The 18,721-nt window shown below is 38.4% G+C and overlaps 1 protein-coding gene across 4 annotated transcripts in view; it reads left to right on the plus strand.

Annotated features, from left to right (window-relative positions):
- LOC116789390 (aldehyde oxidase 2-like) overlaps positions 1-18,274 on the plus strand; it is a 45,113-nt gene extending 26,839 nt beyond the window's left edge. The window contains exons 24-37 of one of the 4 annotated variants that reach the window (XR_004358005.1): positions 1,854-1,940; positions 2,500-2,691; positions 3,738-3,965; positions 6,018-6,113; positions 6,921-7,049; positions 7,801-7,875; positions 8,246-8,298; positions 9,071-9,185; positions 10,186-10,251; positions 11,549-11,737; positions 13,579-13,746; positions 13,887-13,966; positions 14,737-14,852; positions 16,291-18,274. Coding sequence is in view for 1 of the 4 variants with exons in the window: in XM_032693178.1 (XP_032549069.1) it covers positions 1,854-1,940; positions 2,500-2,691; positions 3,738-3,965; positions 6,018-6,113; positions 6,921-7,049; positions 7,801-7,875; positions 8,246-8,298; positions 9,071-9,185; positions 10,186-10,251; positions 11,549-11,737; positions 13,579-13,746; positions 16,291-16,344 (1,452 nt within the window). In the remaining 3 variants the exon portion in view is untranslated. The remainder of the gene's footprint in view (positions 1-1,853; positions 1,941-2,499; positions 2,692-3,737; positions 3,966-6,017; positions 6,114-6,920; positions 7,050-7,800; positions 7,876-8,245; positions 8,299-9,070; positions 9,186-10,185; positions 10,252-11,548; positions 11,738-13,578; positions 13,747-13,886; positions 13,967-14,736; positions 14,853-16,290) is intronic. The other 3 variants (XR_004358007.1, XR_004358006.1, XM_032693178.1) reach the window with 3 other exon arrangements.
- Positions 18,275-18,721: the final 447 nt, after the last annotated feature.

Consider the following 18,721-nt stretch of genomic DNA (forward strand, 5'->3'; position numbering starts at 1 on the left):
ATCAGCATAATTTCATTGGCTAACAAGACACAGCAAGAAACCAAACTCCTCCTCTTCTGAAATCCTAATCCAGCACCAACCTTCCCCAGTCCCAAAAGTACCCTGACATATGCCATGAATTAAAAAAACAGCTATCGTCCTACTCCTACAGCCCATGCAATATCCAGAAAAAGCAGAACCATCCATCCCTTTTTTACTTTAGAATACTGCTAACATCAGCCCTACCCCATCCACAGATGACAAATTTGTAAATCAGAATTGAATATGAGCCACTCCTCCACTACAAAGCCAGCCCTGAAAGGTAATGCAAGATTCAACTTGTAGCAAAACTCTTACTTTTGACTTCTAAATCCTTGCATTATATAGGTAAACAATGCCAGCACTGAAATCAGCTTGGCAACTGGTTGTGGCAGAAGCAAAACCTTCTCTTTGGTGTTGGTGTATGAATTAAACACACTAAAACCCTCTGGGACAGGGTTTATTGTTCAATATGGCTTGGATAAAGAAGGGCTGAGGAGTTGGCTTTCCTAGGGGCTCTTGCATGAGTGGTAGAGTTTGGCTGATGACTGTTCCTGGGAGAGACTGCTTGTATTTTTAATTTTGCTGAAGATATTGCTCCCAAAGATACTCTTCAATTCTGGTTATGATTAGACTAGGTTTAGAACTGGTTTGGGAGAAGAAAGGAGGAAGGTTTCATTTTAGTTAAATTTTGTTTTAACCATAAGACAAGGATTGTGACTGACAGATGTCAATAGCATATGTATTTCATCTTCTTCTGAGTTCCCATTACCTGTTATCATTTTAAATCTAGGATAAAATATGTTGCTGGGGCAGACCTTTTCAATAAGCCCCCATAGATGGATGATTCATATTCTTTTTTGATGTAGTTACAACTTCCCTTTTTTTTCCTACAATTTGGATAAGAGCTACAATTTTGAAGGAGAAGGAATGTTGTTCTTGATCTCTCAAATCCTAAATCTGACCCCAACTCTAACCTTTCCTTTAATTAAATACAATAACAGAAAAACCTGTATTAATTGCTTAACTACATTAAGGAAAAAACACTCTCCCCATCAGTCCCATCTCTTATCCTATCTGTGCAGCTATGCAGGATTTAGCCAGCAATAATGTTCATTATCTATAGTTTTCTTATCCTTAATTGTGGTAGAGCTGCATCAGTTTATATAACTTAACAAGTTGGTCTCTGCTTATTTTGCAGTTTTCTGTGATTGTACCCCTTTAAATATTATTATATAATGCATTAAAATATAAAACCATGTATTACCTTTAAAAAAAAGAGTTGAAGAGGAAGGAACCAGAACCAGAATCAAATCAAATTTAGTGGCTATTTCTGAACGTGTAATCTGCAAAATATATGCATCACCGGTTCATATTGCTATATTGCCTAGATGGTGAAAACATTATTACAAAATAAATGCTTCAGAAAGTAGAATTAGTATAATCATAGTGAATATTTTCTTTAATGTTCTTGTCATCCTCTTTCTGGTCTCTGTTCATATTCAACACAGCAGTGAACAAGCTTTTCAGATTCTGTGTGGGTATAGTCAATGTCTATGTGGGAGAACAGCTTTGTGGGCAGCTGAGGTACTCTGATGATTTGTGGGGTTTGTATGTATTTTGTTCTTTGGTTTGTGTATTCAGATCCAAACAAATACCATCCTATAGACAGAAATCTATGCAGGTACTTTTTCCAATTCAGTGGAAACAGTCCCATTGTGTTCTGTAGTGTGAACCTCAGGTGTGCTATTTCTTAACTGGTTAGCTTATTTATAAAGGGAAGTTTGAAATATATGAGAGAAAAGACCACTAATGCATCAGTTTCTATATTACAGGTTGGATTCATGAATGATGGTAGAATAATAGCTGCAGATTTTCAGTGCTATATAAATGGTGGCTGTACAAAAGATGAATCTGAATTGGTAAGTCCTTCTTTGCTGATACCAATTACACTGACTGAACTGGTCACAAAATGAAAATAACAGCCCTTTGTCACAGTTTATTTCTCCTAAGAATATTCCTGTTCTTGTTAAGTAGAACTCTCATCTACCTAAAGCAAAAATGCATCTGTGGCCCAGATGTCAATTACAGAGTATCTTTAAGGAGGTATGATATTTCCTGTCAGGTCATTGTGGACATAGAAAATTCAGAATTAAAAGTTCTGTAAAGCAAAGAGACACTAAGTTTTATTAGCTAGCCTACTATCATAAACTCATTCCTTCACTTCCCCAAAACTGAAGGTCTGATTTTTCCCTTAGTAATGCTTCTTTATGCTCTTGAAATTCCTATGAGTTAAATGCAGTTTCTCTGATTTAGACATGGTTTCTTTACTTCTGTTGGTATAAAAACCAGCAGAACAACAAGCCTCCTGAGTAAAGTTAAAACAATTACATTTTATTGGTCTCTTGAGGGTCTTTCACAAATTTCACTGTCTCTGTAAAGGAAATGGAACCATTTGAATAATGTCATCTCTTATTTCAGGTGATTGAGTACATTGTGTTGAAAGTGGACAATGCATACAATATCCCCAACCTCCGAGTCAGGGGACATGCCTGCAAGACTCACCTGCCTTCTAATACTGCCTTCCGAGGATTTGGGTTTCCCCAAGCAGGTCTGCTTATGGAGACCTGTATTGTGGCTGTGGCGACCCAAACTGGCCTACCACATGAGAAGGTAAAAGAGCTGAGACTGCCAAATAAAACATGAGGTAACAGACAATTCTAAGACTTAGACTTAAGCTCCTTGTGCTTAAGCCACTTTTTGTAGAAACAGATGTACCAGCTTTAGTTGGACTGAATGGTACTTCATTCAGCTCCTATGCTTTCATGGAATAATACTTGATATAATACAGATAAGAGTGGAGAAAACTGGCCCAAGATCTGCTCCAAAATGTTTGGTGACTGCTGTTAGTATTACCAGCTTCAGTCAAAATAGTATTATCTCTTGTACTGTGTGACCAGTTTTAGATCACCTGGTGTATGTTCAGCTGTCCCCTTGTCTCAACCTCTCAGAACTGAAATGACCAACTTTCTATCTATCTATCTATCTATCTATCTATCTATCTATCTATCTATCTATCTATCTATCTATCAGCAGTTTAACTAGGTGGTTCTGTCATCCCTGTCTCCCCAGCCTTCAGAGAGAGTGTCCCAACAGTTTTTATTGTTGCCATTTCCTCTCCAGTCTTCAAGAGCTATCCTTTCTTTACATGCTGCCTAACCCAGTGTGAGCTTTTCCTCTTTTACATGTGCCAACCTCTTGTATTTTCAAACTATGGTTTATAAATCATTTTACTTTCCTAGGATGACAACCATCATGTCTTTTCACTGTTTCTTTGAATCTTCTCCCTCTCCCATTTACTTGCTGTCCTTTACCACATTTCAGGAAAGCTTTCAGACACATCTCCAAGGGACAAACAGGCTTTTTAGCTTTAACTTCTGCTTTCACTGGTCTTATTTAAAATTTGAGTTTACCAACCTTCTCTGCGTTGAGTAGTCCTTGTAAATAATTCCACTGACCCAACTTAAGTTCACAGGCATTTGATGTGAGCAAAAAAATCAGGCCATTTGAGCAGTGATGGATAGGACATTATGTTTAATATAGATAAGTATTAATTATATTATTGTATCATTATATGCCATGTCATTATATTGTATATAATATGCCAATGTATTATAAAGCAACGTTTACTTTCAGCACTGAATTTGCTTGGTGTTTAGGTTAGGGAAATAAACATGTACAAAGGAGTTAACCTAACATCCTTCAAAGAAAAGTTTGATGCAGAGAATCTGTGGAAGTGTTGGGAAGAATGTTTGGACAAATCTGACTACTACAGTCGAAAAGCAATGGTGGAAGAATTTAACACTAAAAATTATTGGAAAAAGAAAGGGATTGCCATCATTCCAATGAAGTTTTCTGTTGGATTTAATGCAACTTATTTTCATCAGGTAACTCTTTCAACAGAGTGCTTTTGTGATCTAAGATCTCTACTTTTCTCTCCAAAAATAGAGGAAGTGTAATCTCTATAGGCAGAAAGGAAAGAGAAAGGGAAAAGAATTCCAATATGCTGGACTAGCATAAAATATTATTCCCTTGAGATATACTTTCAGGATGAGTATCGCTCTATCTGGGCAATGTCTTTATAAATGCTTTATAAATGAGATGGGGCTTTGAGAGACCTGCTCTAGTGAAGTATGTCCCTGACCATGTTAGAGGGGGTTGGACTAAATGATCTTTCCTTGGCTGAACTAGATGATCTTCCCTTGGGTTGACAGTCCCTTCTAACCCAAGCAATTCTATGATTCTATGAATATTCACCTCACAGAAATGTGAATTTCTGATTCCCAATGTGACAATTTTATCCAGCATAAAGTTAAGAACTCACTATAAAAATGTGGTACCTGGAATCTTCCATGACCTAGTCCATAGTAAGAAAAATTATCACTCCTACAGTTCTGATAGTACCATTTATTTTATAGGTTAAGCTCTGCTACTGGAGATTTTTATGGGTCAAGATAGTGGTATTTCTGGGGAAACTTTTCAGTTCTGACTGTTTTTTTCTTTTTAATGCAGGTCTTGAATAAAAAATTCTCTCAAATTAGTTTCAGACTAAATGAACAAACATTGTTCTTTGTTTATGAGTGCAGAAAAAAGGAAATCCACATAGCCTATAAGTTAGTAGTTTATGCCATCCCTTGATTGTTTCTGCACAAGTTTGTAGATGAAGAGCTCAGGGAGAGATCAGTATATTTCATCCAACAATGTTCTCGTGGTAAAGAAACATTGAATCTAGGGAACATAATTCATATGATACAAAAGGTTAAAAAAAGCATAAATAATAGTTATATTCCCCCAAAACCTTCAAAATAAAGCTCAGGCATTGCACTGAATTTCCAAATATCTGGATTTAAATCTTAGAGATTTATTGTTTAATCTTGCCCCTGTCAGCTAAGACTCTAACTGACAGCAGCAAAATGTCACCTGTTTGCAAACACCACAAGCTGACACCAAAGAGATCACATGACCATTATTTGTCAATGGAGAATTGGTAACAAATACAAAGGTGTCCCCAAGGCACTGTATTTCACAACACCTCTCAGGCTCTACTGTTTGCTCTGAGTGTTGGTAGCTGGTTGAATGCCACACTGAAATGTCTCTTTACAGAATTTCGAGTTCTCTTTCATGTCCACTTATTCCTTTATAGGAGTGGATGTCTTCTATGGGATCGATTTCTTTCATCACCATTCCTTGGAAAGTTATTTATTCCCAATTTTACCATTAATTAAAGTTCATTACTTCCATTCCAACCTGCATCTTGCATTTCTCCTGTTTAAGATAGCTACTTATTGGGAGAAGGCTGCACCAAAATACAAGGAGTGAGTTGGGTTCTAAGCCTTTCTCTTGACAGCCTAGCAAAGAGAAGGGAAGAGCAGTTGTGTCATTGCTCCATCAAAATTAGATACTAGGAACTAGTTTATTATTATCCCCCTCTAGACACATGCAAATCCCTCTGTTTCAGAAAAACAAAAGTACAAGTCAACTACTGTTTGTTCTAAAAGAAAAGTTCTAAAGCTGTTCATAGTAGGAGATACCTTACCCTCTGTTGAAAATGCCTTTGATTCCAGGTTCAAATTCTGCTCTGTCCTACTTTTTCATCCCAGATGAAGAGGGAATAATAGCTGGGGACACATACACATTATAACTAGAGCCAGCATGTTCTTGCTTACCCAGTTTCACAAGAAGAAAAATGTGGTTTTCTGTTATTTGAACTAATGACTGTGATCCCTGCAGAACTCCTTTGAATAACTACTAGCTCATTTAAAGTCTGTCATGTCTTAGAACAGTGAAATTTGTTATTGTCAGACTGCTGGAGAATTCCCACTCCAGGTTAATAATATACTGATCTTGTGAACTAAATCTGTCTTTGGCTTGTTAGTTTTTTTATACACCTTTGTTCAGTGAAGTAAGAAAATCACCAAGTTTCTGTGGCTCTTCTTTAGGCTGGAGCTCTTGTCCACATCTATATAGATGGGTCTGTGCTAGTCACTCATGGTGGAATTGAACTGGGACAAGGAATTCACACTAAGATGTTACAGGTGAGTTAGTTAGTACCTGAGGGTAAACAAAATGTAAGGAGGATAACTGAGCAAAAAGGATGAATGGCGGTAAGAACTGTAATGAGTAAAATCTATAGACATAAGAAAGATGAGTTTAATATTGAGTTGTTGCTTTTGAGTTATTGACGAAGACAAAGCTTCAGAAAAAAAACACAAGCAATAATCAAAGTGACCTTTCAAGACCTAGAAAGTTAAAAACATCTTTGTGGTAACATCACTGTTATCAGGATAGCTAGGGCACAGAAGGCACATGCAAAAGTTACCCCAATGTTTTGTAGCAGAGAGAGTTAAAAATGCTGAAAATGTAACTTTGTTGTGTATCCAACATCAATGATAACATCACTTATGCATTTCGTGTGTAAATAGTGATAAACAAAACTGTCACTTTGGAGCTAAAATAAAGCCACTTCTTCAAAATGGGCTGCATGAACATCGGAATATGCCATTTCAAATGAGATAGAAAATAAGATATACAGATAAGGAAGAATGATTCATTGTTTTTTAAATTTGATTAAGTTTTCCATTTGTAACAAAAACCTTATTAGAGAGAGCAATTAGAGGCAAAACATACAGTATTGCATTGTATTGTTTTATCTTCTATTATTTATATAGGACTTATATATAAAAGATTTGCTTTACAGAATAATTGTTAAGGAAAACAAGCATTTGTCCTTGAATTAGGTAATTTTTCTGTATGTGCAAATATATAGGGAGATGAATGGCACAATGAATTCTTGACTGCATCTCAATTGAGACTGGGTGGCTTTTTGTTTACTCTTATTACAGATTGCCAGTCGTGAACTGAAGATACCACTGTCATATATCCACTTCTGTGAAACAAGCACAACAACTGTACCTAATGGCAAATACACAGCAGGATCAGTCGGAACTGAAATCAATGCAAGAGCAGTGCAGGTTACACTTGTTACCATTTTTTCATATAATTAGTGATTCTGTTGAATACTAAATGTCCCTGTGAGGATTCATATTTATTTGTTTGGTTTGGTTTTGGGCAGCTTGCAGTTCTTTATCTCGAAATTCCACTTGCTAGTTTACTTTATATACATAGTTTAAAGCGAGACAAATTACAGAACACTGTTAAAAAGGGTCACTTTTCTCTGCTCTACTGTATCAGATTTACAAATGTGGGTGCTGTTCTTTTTTAGATTGCTGCTAGATGAATTTATGGATCTTCACTTTATTTTGTATTTAAACACAATTTAAAGGAAAATTTAGCATAAGTTATATTTCAGGTACTGTTTTTAATAGTCAGACCCTTAACTTTTTAAATGCTTTGGGACCAATTCCACTTTCATTTGTTTTGTAAAATGAATCATTCCAACCACTGGTTTTTCCATCTAGTGTATCAAAATAGGAAGAGAGTCAAGTCCTTTATCTTCCTTTTGTTGATGGTTTCAGCAGTAGCCTGATACACGAATACTTCAGTTACATTAGAGCAGTTGCTAATGCCAGTCTTCACAAAGTGCTGCCTTCTAGCTGGCAGATAGCAGAGTAGAGAAACTGTACATAAATGAACAGAATTACAGCCCTCAGAATGAATTTAACAAACTAATTTCACCAAGAAAGAGCTTGTATTGCTTTGAAATCAGCAGATAGATTTGGGGTTGTGGGTTAGTCACTGGTATCCAACCTTCCTTCTCCCTAGGATGCCTGTCAAATCCTTTGGAAGCGCCTGGAGCCTATTCGAAGAGACAATCCTGATGGCAAATGGGAAGACTGGGTAAATATCTCTCTCTGTTTTGTAGTGTTTAATTATGATAAACCCTTAAGTGTAGAGTGAAAGCTGACATTGTTCTGGAGGGAGAAAGGTGTCTCCCTGCATAAACTAAACTGTAAGTGAGAAAGAGTAAATAGGTGTAAAATGGTGTAAAAGCAAGTGGTACAACACAATGTTCTGGTGAATTTGGCCAACTTTAGTGGTTTTGCAATGCCCCCTGCTTCCTAAAGACATGTCCAGGGCACAAGGGAATATAAAGCTTTTACTCAGGGCTCTTTTTTTCTTTAATTTTTTTCAAGTTTCACTTTTTCTTTAAATGTGAGGTAAAGAATTTTTAATTTTCTCTCTTTAATAATGAGTATACTTTTTGCAGATCAGTGAAGCTCACAAGCAAAGCATCAATCTTTCAGCTACTGGCTATTTCAAGTAAGGAAAGACATTAATCTTTTTTAATTTCTCATCATTGGAGGTGCTACTTTGTCAGTAGGTTGCAGGAAGGATAAAACTGGCCCCATTCACCTTTCTTAAGGCCATATCAGATGCAGCACACAAACCATGAACAAGCTGCCTTGACCAGAAACTGCAGCATTTAACAAGGAATTCTCTTCAACCCATATGGATTTTGGAAGCACTTTATGTCCTTGGTTAGCTAGTTTGACAATGCTCAAAGTCTTCTCCAAGGTCAATTACAGTAAGGCACAGGAAGACCACAAGGAATTATGTTCCGCGGCCATCATGATTTGCAACCCTCCTATGTGCCCAAATTATTCCACACAACATACCAGTGGTGCTACACTCCAGATTATCTTTGACTACAGGGATCCTACGAAAATAGTTATCTTAAAGGGTTTATGTTACCAGAGAACCATAGAATGGTTTAGGTTGGAAGGGACCTTAAAGATCATCTAGTTCCAACCCCCTGCCGTGGGCAGGGACACTTTCCACTAGTCCAGGTTGCTCTGAGCTCCATCCAACCTGACCTTGATCACTTCTCCAGGCAAGCTGCTCCAGTGCCTCACCACCCTCACAGCAGAGAATTTCTTCCTAATATTTAGCCTAAACCTACTCTCCTTCAGTTTAAAGCTATTAACTCATATATCATGATATATGATTCTTTTAGTGATCTCAACAGTGAGGACAAGGATAGGGAGTGGGAGGTATCTTGATCAAACTCATATAATGTTCTTACTTCCTCCAGGGGTTATCATACAAACATGAACTGGGACACACAGAAAGGCCATGCGTTCCCATATTTTCTCTTTGGAGTTGCAAGTTCTGAAGTAGAAATTGACTGTTTGACAGGAGCCCACAAGGTAATGTCAAAAAACACAGTGAATTTGAGTTCACTTGAGTTGGGTGAACTTTCCACTGTCATTGCATTCCTATGACATTTTTTTCTCTTGCGTTTTTTTAAATAAGAATAGAGACATAGCCAGCAGAACAATAAATGGCTATAGTGCCCTTTACAATATCATTTGGTCATCCTTTTCTTGCAATAGAAGCCTGATGGTAACCAGAAAAATAAGAAACACTGTGATAACAGCGGAAAATAAAGAAGTTCTAACGTTTGTACCACATGTGATGACTTTAAAATTCAATTAGACCTTCTGAACATCTCCCTGCAGGTTAGACCATATCATTAGTTACAGTCTCCTTTTTAACAGTTACATTTAAAACAGGTGAAGCCACAGTCACATAACGTGACCTATTGCAAAGGAGAGTTAGTGCAGGGAGAGCTCTCAGCAGCACTATATGGAGACCAATTCAATGTCTTCTGGTTACTGCAGAAGCATATTTGGCTGCAGAGGCTGCCAGATATCCAGTAGCCCATGTGGACCTAGACTCCAAAATCACTGGAGTCTGTGAACCTCCTCAAACTGTACACCATACTGGGATTTAAGAGAAGCCACTGGACATTGTATAATAACAACCCATGAGATGTTCTTCCCTGTCCCCTTCTCTACATAAGGAGCTTCTGTTCAAGTGACTGCTTCCACACTCACAGCAAAGCACAGGAGATGGCTGGACATCACTTCAAGCAATGCAGTTTCTATAGGAGAACAAGCAACATCCTGTTACTTACAGGATGTGTGATGTGTGCATCACATTCCAAGTGTCAGAGAACCACCAAAAATTGTTTATCTAAATGAAATCTCCATCTATACAGCCTGTCTCAAGTAGCTTTCATGTTTCAGAATAAATTTGTAATATTTCTGATAACACATCTTTCATGGATGAGACTGTAGATTATTTAGGATCCCTTTGTTGTGTATTTTAACTATAACTGTGTAACATCTTTTATTTATTTAACAGAATATCAGAACAGACATTGTCATGGATGCCTGTTTTAGCATAAATCCAGCTATAGATATAGGACAGGTATGAATTTCCATAGTTTTGCTATATATCAAATGTTACTGAAATTTCTGTTTGTGCCTACATGATTGTTGTTATTGGTCAACTTAATAACTACCAAAGCCTATGAGACACTGCCCATTAACATTCCAGGATGTTAGATTGACAGATGGATTTGTTTTTATTCATAGCTATAAATAATACTAAGTTACCTTTTTTACTTATTATTCATCCTCTGAGAAGTGATGAGAAAAACAGGTCCAACAGATTTGGGAAATGTCCTACAGGATTAGCACCCTGAATCTCCTTATGACTTTCTTCCTGAACAATTTACTCCATCCCAGAATTACTGACTGAGGGCTAAATCTTACCCAGCTGCAGAGCAGTGTTGACTTCAGCTGTGATGTAATGGAAAAGGCTGTTGAGATGGATCAGACCTTTCTTTAAAGGTCTGTTGTGTCCATTGCTGTGCATTATGGATTCAAGTACATGTTTCTACAAAAACACTGAATAGTGACAAAAGTGGTGTCACTCACTAGTAGTTTGTAAATGAGAAAGTAGTGGTGAATTCAGACTGTAAACAATATTTGTTGTTTCTTTGCAGAGGCAGAGGAAATGCTTCTAAAAATGTGGCCTACATTTAAAGCCTTTCTTATCCTGCTATTTATCCTATTCAACACTCATCCTCATATATTTGCCCTTCACCTAAAATCTTATGTTCATTTTGCACATTCATGGACTGCCAAATCTGTCAGACTAAGTTCCTTTTTAGCATTTTAATTCTATGTTCACCTTGCACCAGTGTTTACATCAACTACTGACACAGTCCAAGTGTCTATTCAGCAGTTGTTCCTTCCTACATGATGTTGGTCTGTTATTTTCTCTTCATATCCAAACTATCACCTGTTTATGTCTGATATACCTATCTCAAAGAAATTTTTTTGGCTATCCGCAAATCTTTTAAAGCAAATATTAGATTGAGCAGACTATATATGTCATAGTCCCTAGACAAATATCTCCTGACTGTGGTTGGTATGGATTTGACTCAATTCTATTTGGCAATTTTGCAAAATCAAATCAAAACTGTACTAGTTACAGTGAGATTAGCCAGGAATAACGAAGAATAGAACTTGAGCCAATGAAAATATTTGTCAAAGTTAGATGAGGACAGCCTTGTCCTATTTGGGTCTTTGTTGACTAATAGAAAGAAAGGTGCCAGTTCATGTGTAATCTTATTAATTAAGTCTGATTTTATATCTGTTTTTATCTTTTAAAATAATTGAATGAAATGTAAAAGTTTACCTTTTTTTTCTTTGTTCAGATTGAAGGGGCCTTTATTCAGGGGGTTGGTCTTTATACATTAGAAGAAATCTACTTTTCTCCACAAGGAGAGCAGCTCACTCTTGGCCCAGACACATATAAGATCCCTGCTGTCTGTGACGTTCCTGAGCAGTTCCGTGTCTATTTACTGCCCAATTCACGCAACTCAATTGCCATCTATTCTTCCAAGGTAAACATGCCAAAGTTACTGTTTGCAAGCACAGCAGGAGATTCTGCTGCAAATCCATGACTGTAGTGTATGGTATGCTTTGCATTTATTTTTTTTGGGGGGGGGGCAGTTTCAGCTATGGAGCAAATTGGACTTAAATGGTAAACACTGGTGTTCTCAATTTTTGGACTGATTTTCTTCCTATGATTTATTGGTATTACAGTAGCACTTAGAAACCCTAATCAAAATTAAAACTTTTATGTAAAAGAACACAAAACTGTTGTGGTATAAATCAAAAGTGAAAAAGTCCATCTTGAAGAGCTTTAATTGCCTAAAGAGGAGTATGGACGGAAAAAGGAAATATTGTTATAATTTTTAAAGGCAGAGAAGTGATGAGAGAAGAGATTAAGTAACTTTCTAGAATCTCACAGGAAACCTGTGGTAGGTGTGGGAACAGAGCCCAGTTTTTCTATCAGCCATGGCAGAGCATCATTCTTTCTGTCCTAAGGGTACCTCAGCCTCTCAGGAGGCACACAGTACTAGGACTGAGCACTGTTCATAGACTCAAAATAAAAGCAAAAAAAAAGGCACCTCAGAATAAAAGGAGAACTAAAGGTAGGTGTAGACCTCGGGATACTAAAAGACAGGAATGCCCACAAGTCCAGCCATGAATCTAGGGCAGGTATAAGAAAGTGCCATGGCTTAACCCCAGCAGAGAGCTAAGCCCCACAGAGCTAGCTGTTCACTCACTTGCCCCCCATGGGATGGGGGAGAGAATCAGAAGGGTAAAAGTGAGAAAACTCACGGCTTGAGATAAAGATAGTTTAAAAGATAAAGCAAAAGCTGCACACACAAGCAAAATGAGATAAGGAATGGAATTCATTCACTGTTTCCATCAGCAGGAAGACATTAATCGCCAGGAAAGCTGGGCTTCATCACCTGTAATGGTGACTTGGGAAGACAAACATTAGAACTTTGAATGTCTCCCCCCCTTCTTCTTCCCTCATGTATGCTGAACATGAGGCCATATGGTATATTCCATACCATATTCCACGACTTTGGTCAGTTTGAGACAGCTGTCCTGGCTGTGTCCCCTCCCAGTTTCTTGTGCCCCTCAGCCTCCTTGCCTGTGGGGTGGGGTAAGAGGCAGCAAAGACCTTGACTCAGTGTAAGCCCTGCTCAGCAGTAACTAAACATCCCTGTGTTATCAGCACTGTTTTCAGCACAAATCCAAAACACAGCCTCGTACTGGCTACTGTGAGGAAAGGTAGCTCTACCCCAGCCAAAACCAGTACACAAAGGAATTGAAATTTCCAGAAGTCTGCTTCATATTCTTATGGCCTTACATGGCATAAATGAGTAAAAAAACTCTTCCCCATGAAGAAAACAGACAGAGACTATGGGCATAATTCTTATAAAAATTAGACAGCACAAACTTTATCCTTTGCAAGAGGGGCTAAGAGGACAGTGGGGGTGGGCAGTCTTTCTTCCTCTGTTTCATCATGAAGAAATAATTCCACTTGGATATAGAAAAGCTAGTCTTTGTGAGAAGTCATGAGTTATTTCATAGCTTTTTAACATCAGCACTGAAGTCCCAGCAGGAAGTTTTTTTTATACTGTAGCTTTATTGTGAATTTTAAAATTATCCCCACCAGCCAAATTCTGATCCTTGATGGTTTTCTGATTTAAAAGTTCTCAGAGATCCAAGGAAAATTGTTGAATCCAAATATGCTGGACATGACCAAATACTGACCTGCTGTGATTCAGTATATTTCAGATAAATACAGCAGAAATGTGCTGATTTAACTCTCTGCTGGCAGTTTTTAAAGCCAGTCTCTCCAGCTGCCTCTCTCCTCTACCAGGGCATGGGCGAGGCTGGATTATTCTTGGGCAGCTCAGTGTTCTTTGCAATACGAGATGCAGTGGCTGCTACACGGAAAGAAAGAGGATTGTCCCTGGACTTCACACTGAACAGCCCCTCGACTGTTGAGCGGATTCGCATGGCCTGTGGTGATGTCTTTACTGAGATGGTAAGGTTATTTTCATTCCTTTCCTGAGCTGGCCAACTCCTTAATTCTCCTTCATCTGAATGGGCTGTACACCTAATGAATCAGTGAGCCAAATCTCTTTTCTTCAACATTTAGCAGAGCTTTGCACTTTATTTTATCAGTGGCACCTTGTTCAGCCATGTTGACAGAGTAACATGAACTGACAGTCCAGAACTGAGGAACCTGTGCTGTTTCCTCAGTGGTAATGTTTCAATTTCTCTCCTTTAAACTAAAAGCCTTGAAAGTCCTTTTCAGATTATAGTTTGACTTTGTCTTAGTGTCACTTTATTTGCATTAGAAACTACGACTGTGTCTAAACACAGAGTGGTAGACATGCTCCATCACTTGTCCTTTGCTCCTGGTCTAGACTGATTCCACTTTGAACCATGTAACCCAGTTTCCTTTTTTTCTTCCTGGAAAACAAGGTAGATGGAAATATGGGCTGATGTGCATCCAAGTCTTGTCACAACATGGAGTGAAAACACAGGCTGGGTGAACAGGAGCACTCCCAAATAAAACATTTTAGATTTATGTTTACATGTGAGCATCACCGCTGACAGAGGCATCCACAGAATCTAGGGGTGCAAATTTAAGATATTCACTGTAATGGGCTAAACTGTCTAGGTCCCCGTTACTTCATATAAGCTCATTTTCTGTGTTGTGATATGAGAAGTATTCCTAGAACTGCTTAAGTGAACACACCCTTGATTTTTATAAAAGAAGCAGAGGCTAGCAATGATCCTTCCCATAATACAATCCATGTCCAAGGCTTCATGACAGCCCTCCACCTTGACCTTCAGACCGTGCTATATCGTCTTTGTTTTCTAGAATGAAGAGAGATACTCAGCAGCCACTGAAATGATCAGGCTAAGAAGAACAATGGATTTTAGATACCCCAACCTTCTTTTTTTTTTGACAAACATGCAACATGTCTATTTTCTGCCTTGCTCAGACACTGTAATTACTTTGTAGGTATAATGCATAGGTTTGAGAATGGTACAGTTCCCCACTCTTAAAGTGCGATACAGCTCTGGCTGTTTTTGACATTCTATTATCTTCTAATATCTTCCCTCTCACAGATGGAACAGGTAATGCACAACTTATGCCCTTTTATTGAAATTTCCCCCACAGTCACTGAAGTTATTTTTATAGCCACCTGTCTGCTTTGCCTCTGCTTTCTTCAAAATGAGGATGGCAGGAAAATGCACCCTCACCCTTGCAGTTCTCTGTGTCCTTCTTTCCACAGTAATGTCTCAATCTGATCTTCTTATATCTTGCATTTCCCTCACAAGGGGTTGGCAGTAGGACAGAGCAGTAGACTGCTGGACAGTACTTATTTTTGTAGGACTCTGAGGCAGGAGCCAACTTCCCTCCCCATATCTACCCTAGCCAACAGTGATCACACAAGAGTTTCTTCAGAAAGGTGGGCAAGATGAGAAATATGACATTGTTTTCTGACGAAAGCTTTAGCCACTTCACAGGTTTTCCAATGCACTCATCCTTTTGGCACTGTACAAGCAGATATCTGAAATTGCTTAATCCATTGTCACTTACCCAAATTTCTGTTTATTTATAAGTTGAAGAGAAAAAGAGGAAAAAAAAGAGAATAAAAAATCAAAGTAGTAAAGCACAGGAGCAATTATGAAATAGATAAACAGCACGGGTTTACCAGTCACTCTCCCCTCAGTGCATATCCAGTCAGAAAGCAAACTAAACAAACACTTCAGGAAAATAGGAAACATCCGATCAAACTGTGACAAGGTCCATTAATTAAAGCTTTAAACTTAAAAAGCCTCACGTAGCTGAATTTGAACAACTCTACTGTACCCTAGACTGAAAATTTCTCTATGAAGAGAGACACAGTTTGGGTCAGGCAGACCTGCAGGCCCCACTCTTCCAATGGCAGCCAGCTAGAGACTCCCTGATCTCAACCTCCCTGGAGGTTGGGGCTGTGAATTCCACATCCATCCACTTCTGCTTCCTCCTGTGCAGGATATCCAGCTAAGTGTTTCACGGTGATAGAACTTCTCATATTCATAGAAGTTATAACCAGGATTAAGAACCTTTGTGGGCGAAGTGCTGTGCAAACACTTGGGAAAAACTCAGAATTTAAATAATGGTGAAGTTGTTATCCAGTCATCAGGAGTTGACGTTCTGTCTCCAGGAATGCCCTCAGAAATGTAGGATTTCTTTGCAGACATCGTGGCCTCCATGATTCAAGCAGTGTCATTGAACCATATTGCATAATGGAACCTCGTATGTCAGTTCCTCTAATCTGAGCCTTTCAGGCTGTGAGCTCACCTCTGCTATGGAGATATGAGCTTAATTACCTGTTCAATTACCAGAATGCCACTGTTAACTAGAAGTAAGTTGGTTGATTTCACAACCTTTCATAACATGGGAAAATGGAGTTTTGTGCATGCAATGACATTGACATGGCTGATAAGGAACATGCATTTGTGAATTACAGTAAGTTCTTTTTTCCCCTTAGCAAAATGATGTTGTTTTCTTTATATTTTATTTCAGATTCCAAAAGACAAACCTGGAACCTACAAGCCATGGGCCATCGATATAGCTTAGTACTGCTTTCCTAAGTATCAACCAACCAGGTGATTCCTTCAGCCACTTACTGATCAAAAGCATTCATGCAAGAAAGAACTGTAATACTTACATGTACACATGCATACATATATATATATCACACCATCTTTGCAGAACAAGATATAAGCACCAGTTCTATTGTAAGTCTCTAAGTAAAAGACCTCTCATTAATGTCTTTCATGCTACACTGGAATAGATGGGGAGTTAACTCAAGAACTTCAAAGCATTTGCATGAGATTCTGAAAATATCTGCAGTGACGAGCAGATCACAAATAGTACCATTTTGTCACTTCTACATCCAGTTTGAGAGTCACAGCTGTTGTTATCTATTTTTTCTGTTCTTCTAACATACGAAAATCCCAAAGATCAGAATTAGACAATGTACAAATTAGTGATGGGCAATGTATCAATATTTCAGTAAAAGAGATATTCTGAAAGTACATACTACCAAATATTTCTAGACACCGATACATTATTACCACTACAGTAACCACAGTAATACACCAGTAAAGCTTCTTTGCTTCCTGGCAGCCTACCTCAAGCCTGCTCCTTACCACCAGATCACTTTGAACCACTATCAACGTCGACCTCTCCTAGAGCTGGAATATAATCACTGCTATTCACTCACTGCCTCGTCATCACTTGTTCCTCTTCTCCTCTTCCTTACCCACAGTTTTGCTCCTTCTTTCCAGCAAAATGGTGAAGCAGAACACAGCTGATGCTTTCATCTGCAGGTGAGGAGAGGGCACGATGCAAGAGAGGTGTACTGGAGGTAGGAAGGGTTAAAGCAGGACAGGTTCCCAGTACCAGCTTCGAGTGACCATAACGCAGGTGAGGTTGCCCATTGCAGCCGTCAGCAGGCCTGCATAGCAGATGTGTAGATGAAAAGGTGGAGGGGAGCAGAGCTGTGAGGGAAACAATGACAATAGAAGTTCATCGTAGTGTGTCAGCTCACAGTTTAACTGAGCTGTGCCAAACAACTGGCACTCTGACAGAGATTATTTCGGAAAGGAGCTTTTAAAGTGATCCAGTGGCAGCTGTATGCTCATTTCCCCATGAGGAGAGGAGACTGAAAAGCAAGTGCAAAGGTATTTGAGAGTGAGAAAAGGGAATGGCTGAGCTAAGCCAACATAGGAATATATACAAATCAATATTCGACTTTGATATTTGATAGTTCAAAGCAATAAAATTTACAGTAAGAACACATTTAACAACATGATTGTGTACCCAAAACACTAGCATAAGAAATAACTGGAGGTGCTTAACAGGTATTTCATTAGTTCAGATCCTCATTTATATAGACAGAAATTTAGACTATTTTCATTTATTTTAAGGGTGAGGCTTAAATTAACTCAGTATAGAAGAGAGTGCAACCTGCACACACCCTCAAATAAGTCATGTTTAATTTAAATCTGTAGAGGTACAATAAGATTTTGTTCCTTTACATGTAAATTAATATTGCAAGTAATAAGGAAATTTCTAACTTATGTGGGTGAAGTTTTCCTGATCATTTCTCTTGGTAAATGGTGAGAAATTACAGCTAATGGGAAAAGCTCAATTGGTAATAGACTTTGCAGTTCTGTAATATCAAAGACTTCAGGAAGCTGACAGCAGGAACTATTATGTCTTTTTGTTCCTTTCCGTAAAATGCAATTTTAATAATTTCTGATTTATCCTCTTGGCTTTTTACTTAATTGTGATTCAGAGAAATCCTCTCAGTTTAGAATGAGTACCAAAGTAATCAGGGTCTTGGGTTTAGAATGAATGGGCAAATATTTGCAAATATTAAGGTGAAAATCCTTCCTCTGAAACTCCCTTAGGGTATTTTTGAATGCAATATTTTGGGGATTTCATTGGGCTGTTAACTGGAACCTGTAAAAATGTTTCTTGAATAAAAGCAAACTTGTAAGGCTGTCCTGCTATTTTGTGACACTGGGATCCATAACCAATATCGTTTCAAGGAAGCAATAGTAACAAAAATGGTATGAGCTGAAATCTGGCTCCTACTGACAATAAGAATGACCCCACTTTCCACTCCTGAAGCATGGTGATGTGTTCCACTTATGCACCTGAAAACTGGTCATTGCAAGAGCTTTAGTCACAGGAACGTTGTCCTTTACACCTGGTGGAGATTTGCTGCTGTGTGAGGTCTAGAAGGAAACCTGTGATCTCTAGGTTAGTTTAGTGGTTTGGCCTTTTGGGGAGCAAAGAACTGAGTTGCATCTCCGATCCTACACCAGCATGGACAGTATGCTGGTTTTGCCTCCAGTTACGTGCTGCTGCTGGGCAAGTTTGGCAGCATGTTTTTTAGAAAGTACTTACAGGCCCTTCACTAACACACTGGGTTCGTTTATGC

Source organism: Chiroxiphia lanceolata, chromosome 7, assembly GCF_009829145.1.
Source record: "Chiroxiphia lanceolata isolate bChiLan1 chromosome 7, bChiLan1.pri, whole genome shotgun sequence".
NCBI classification, from domain to species: Eukaryota; Metazoa; Chordata; class Aves; order Passeriformes; family Pipridae; genus Chiroxiphia; species Chiroxiphia lanceolata.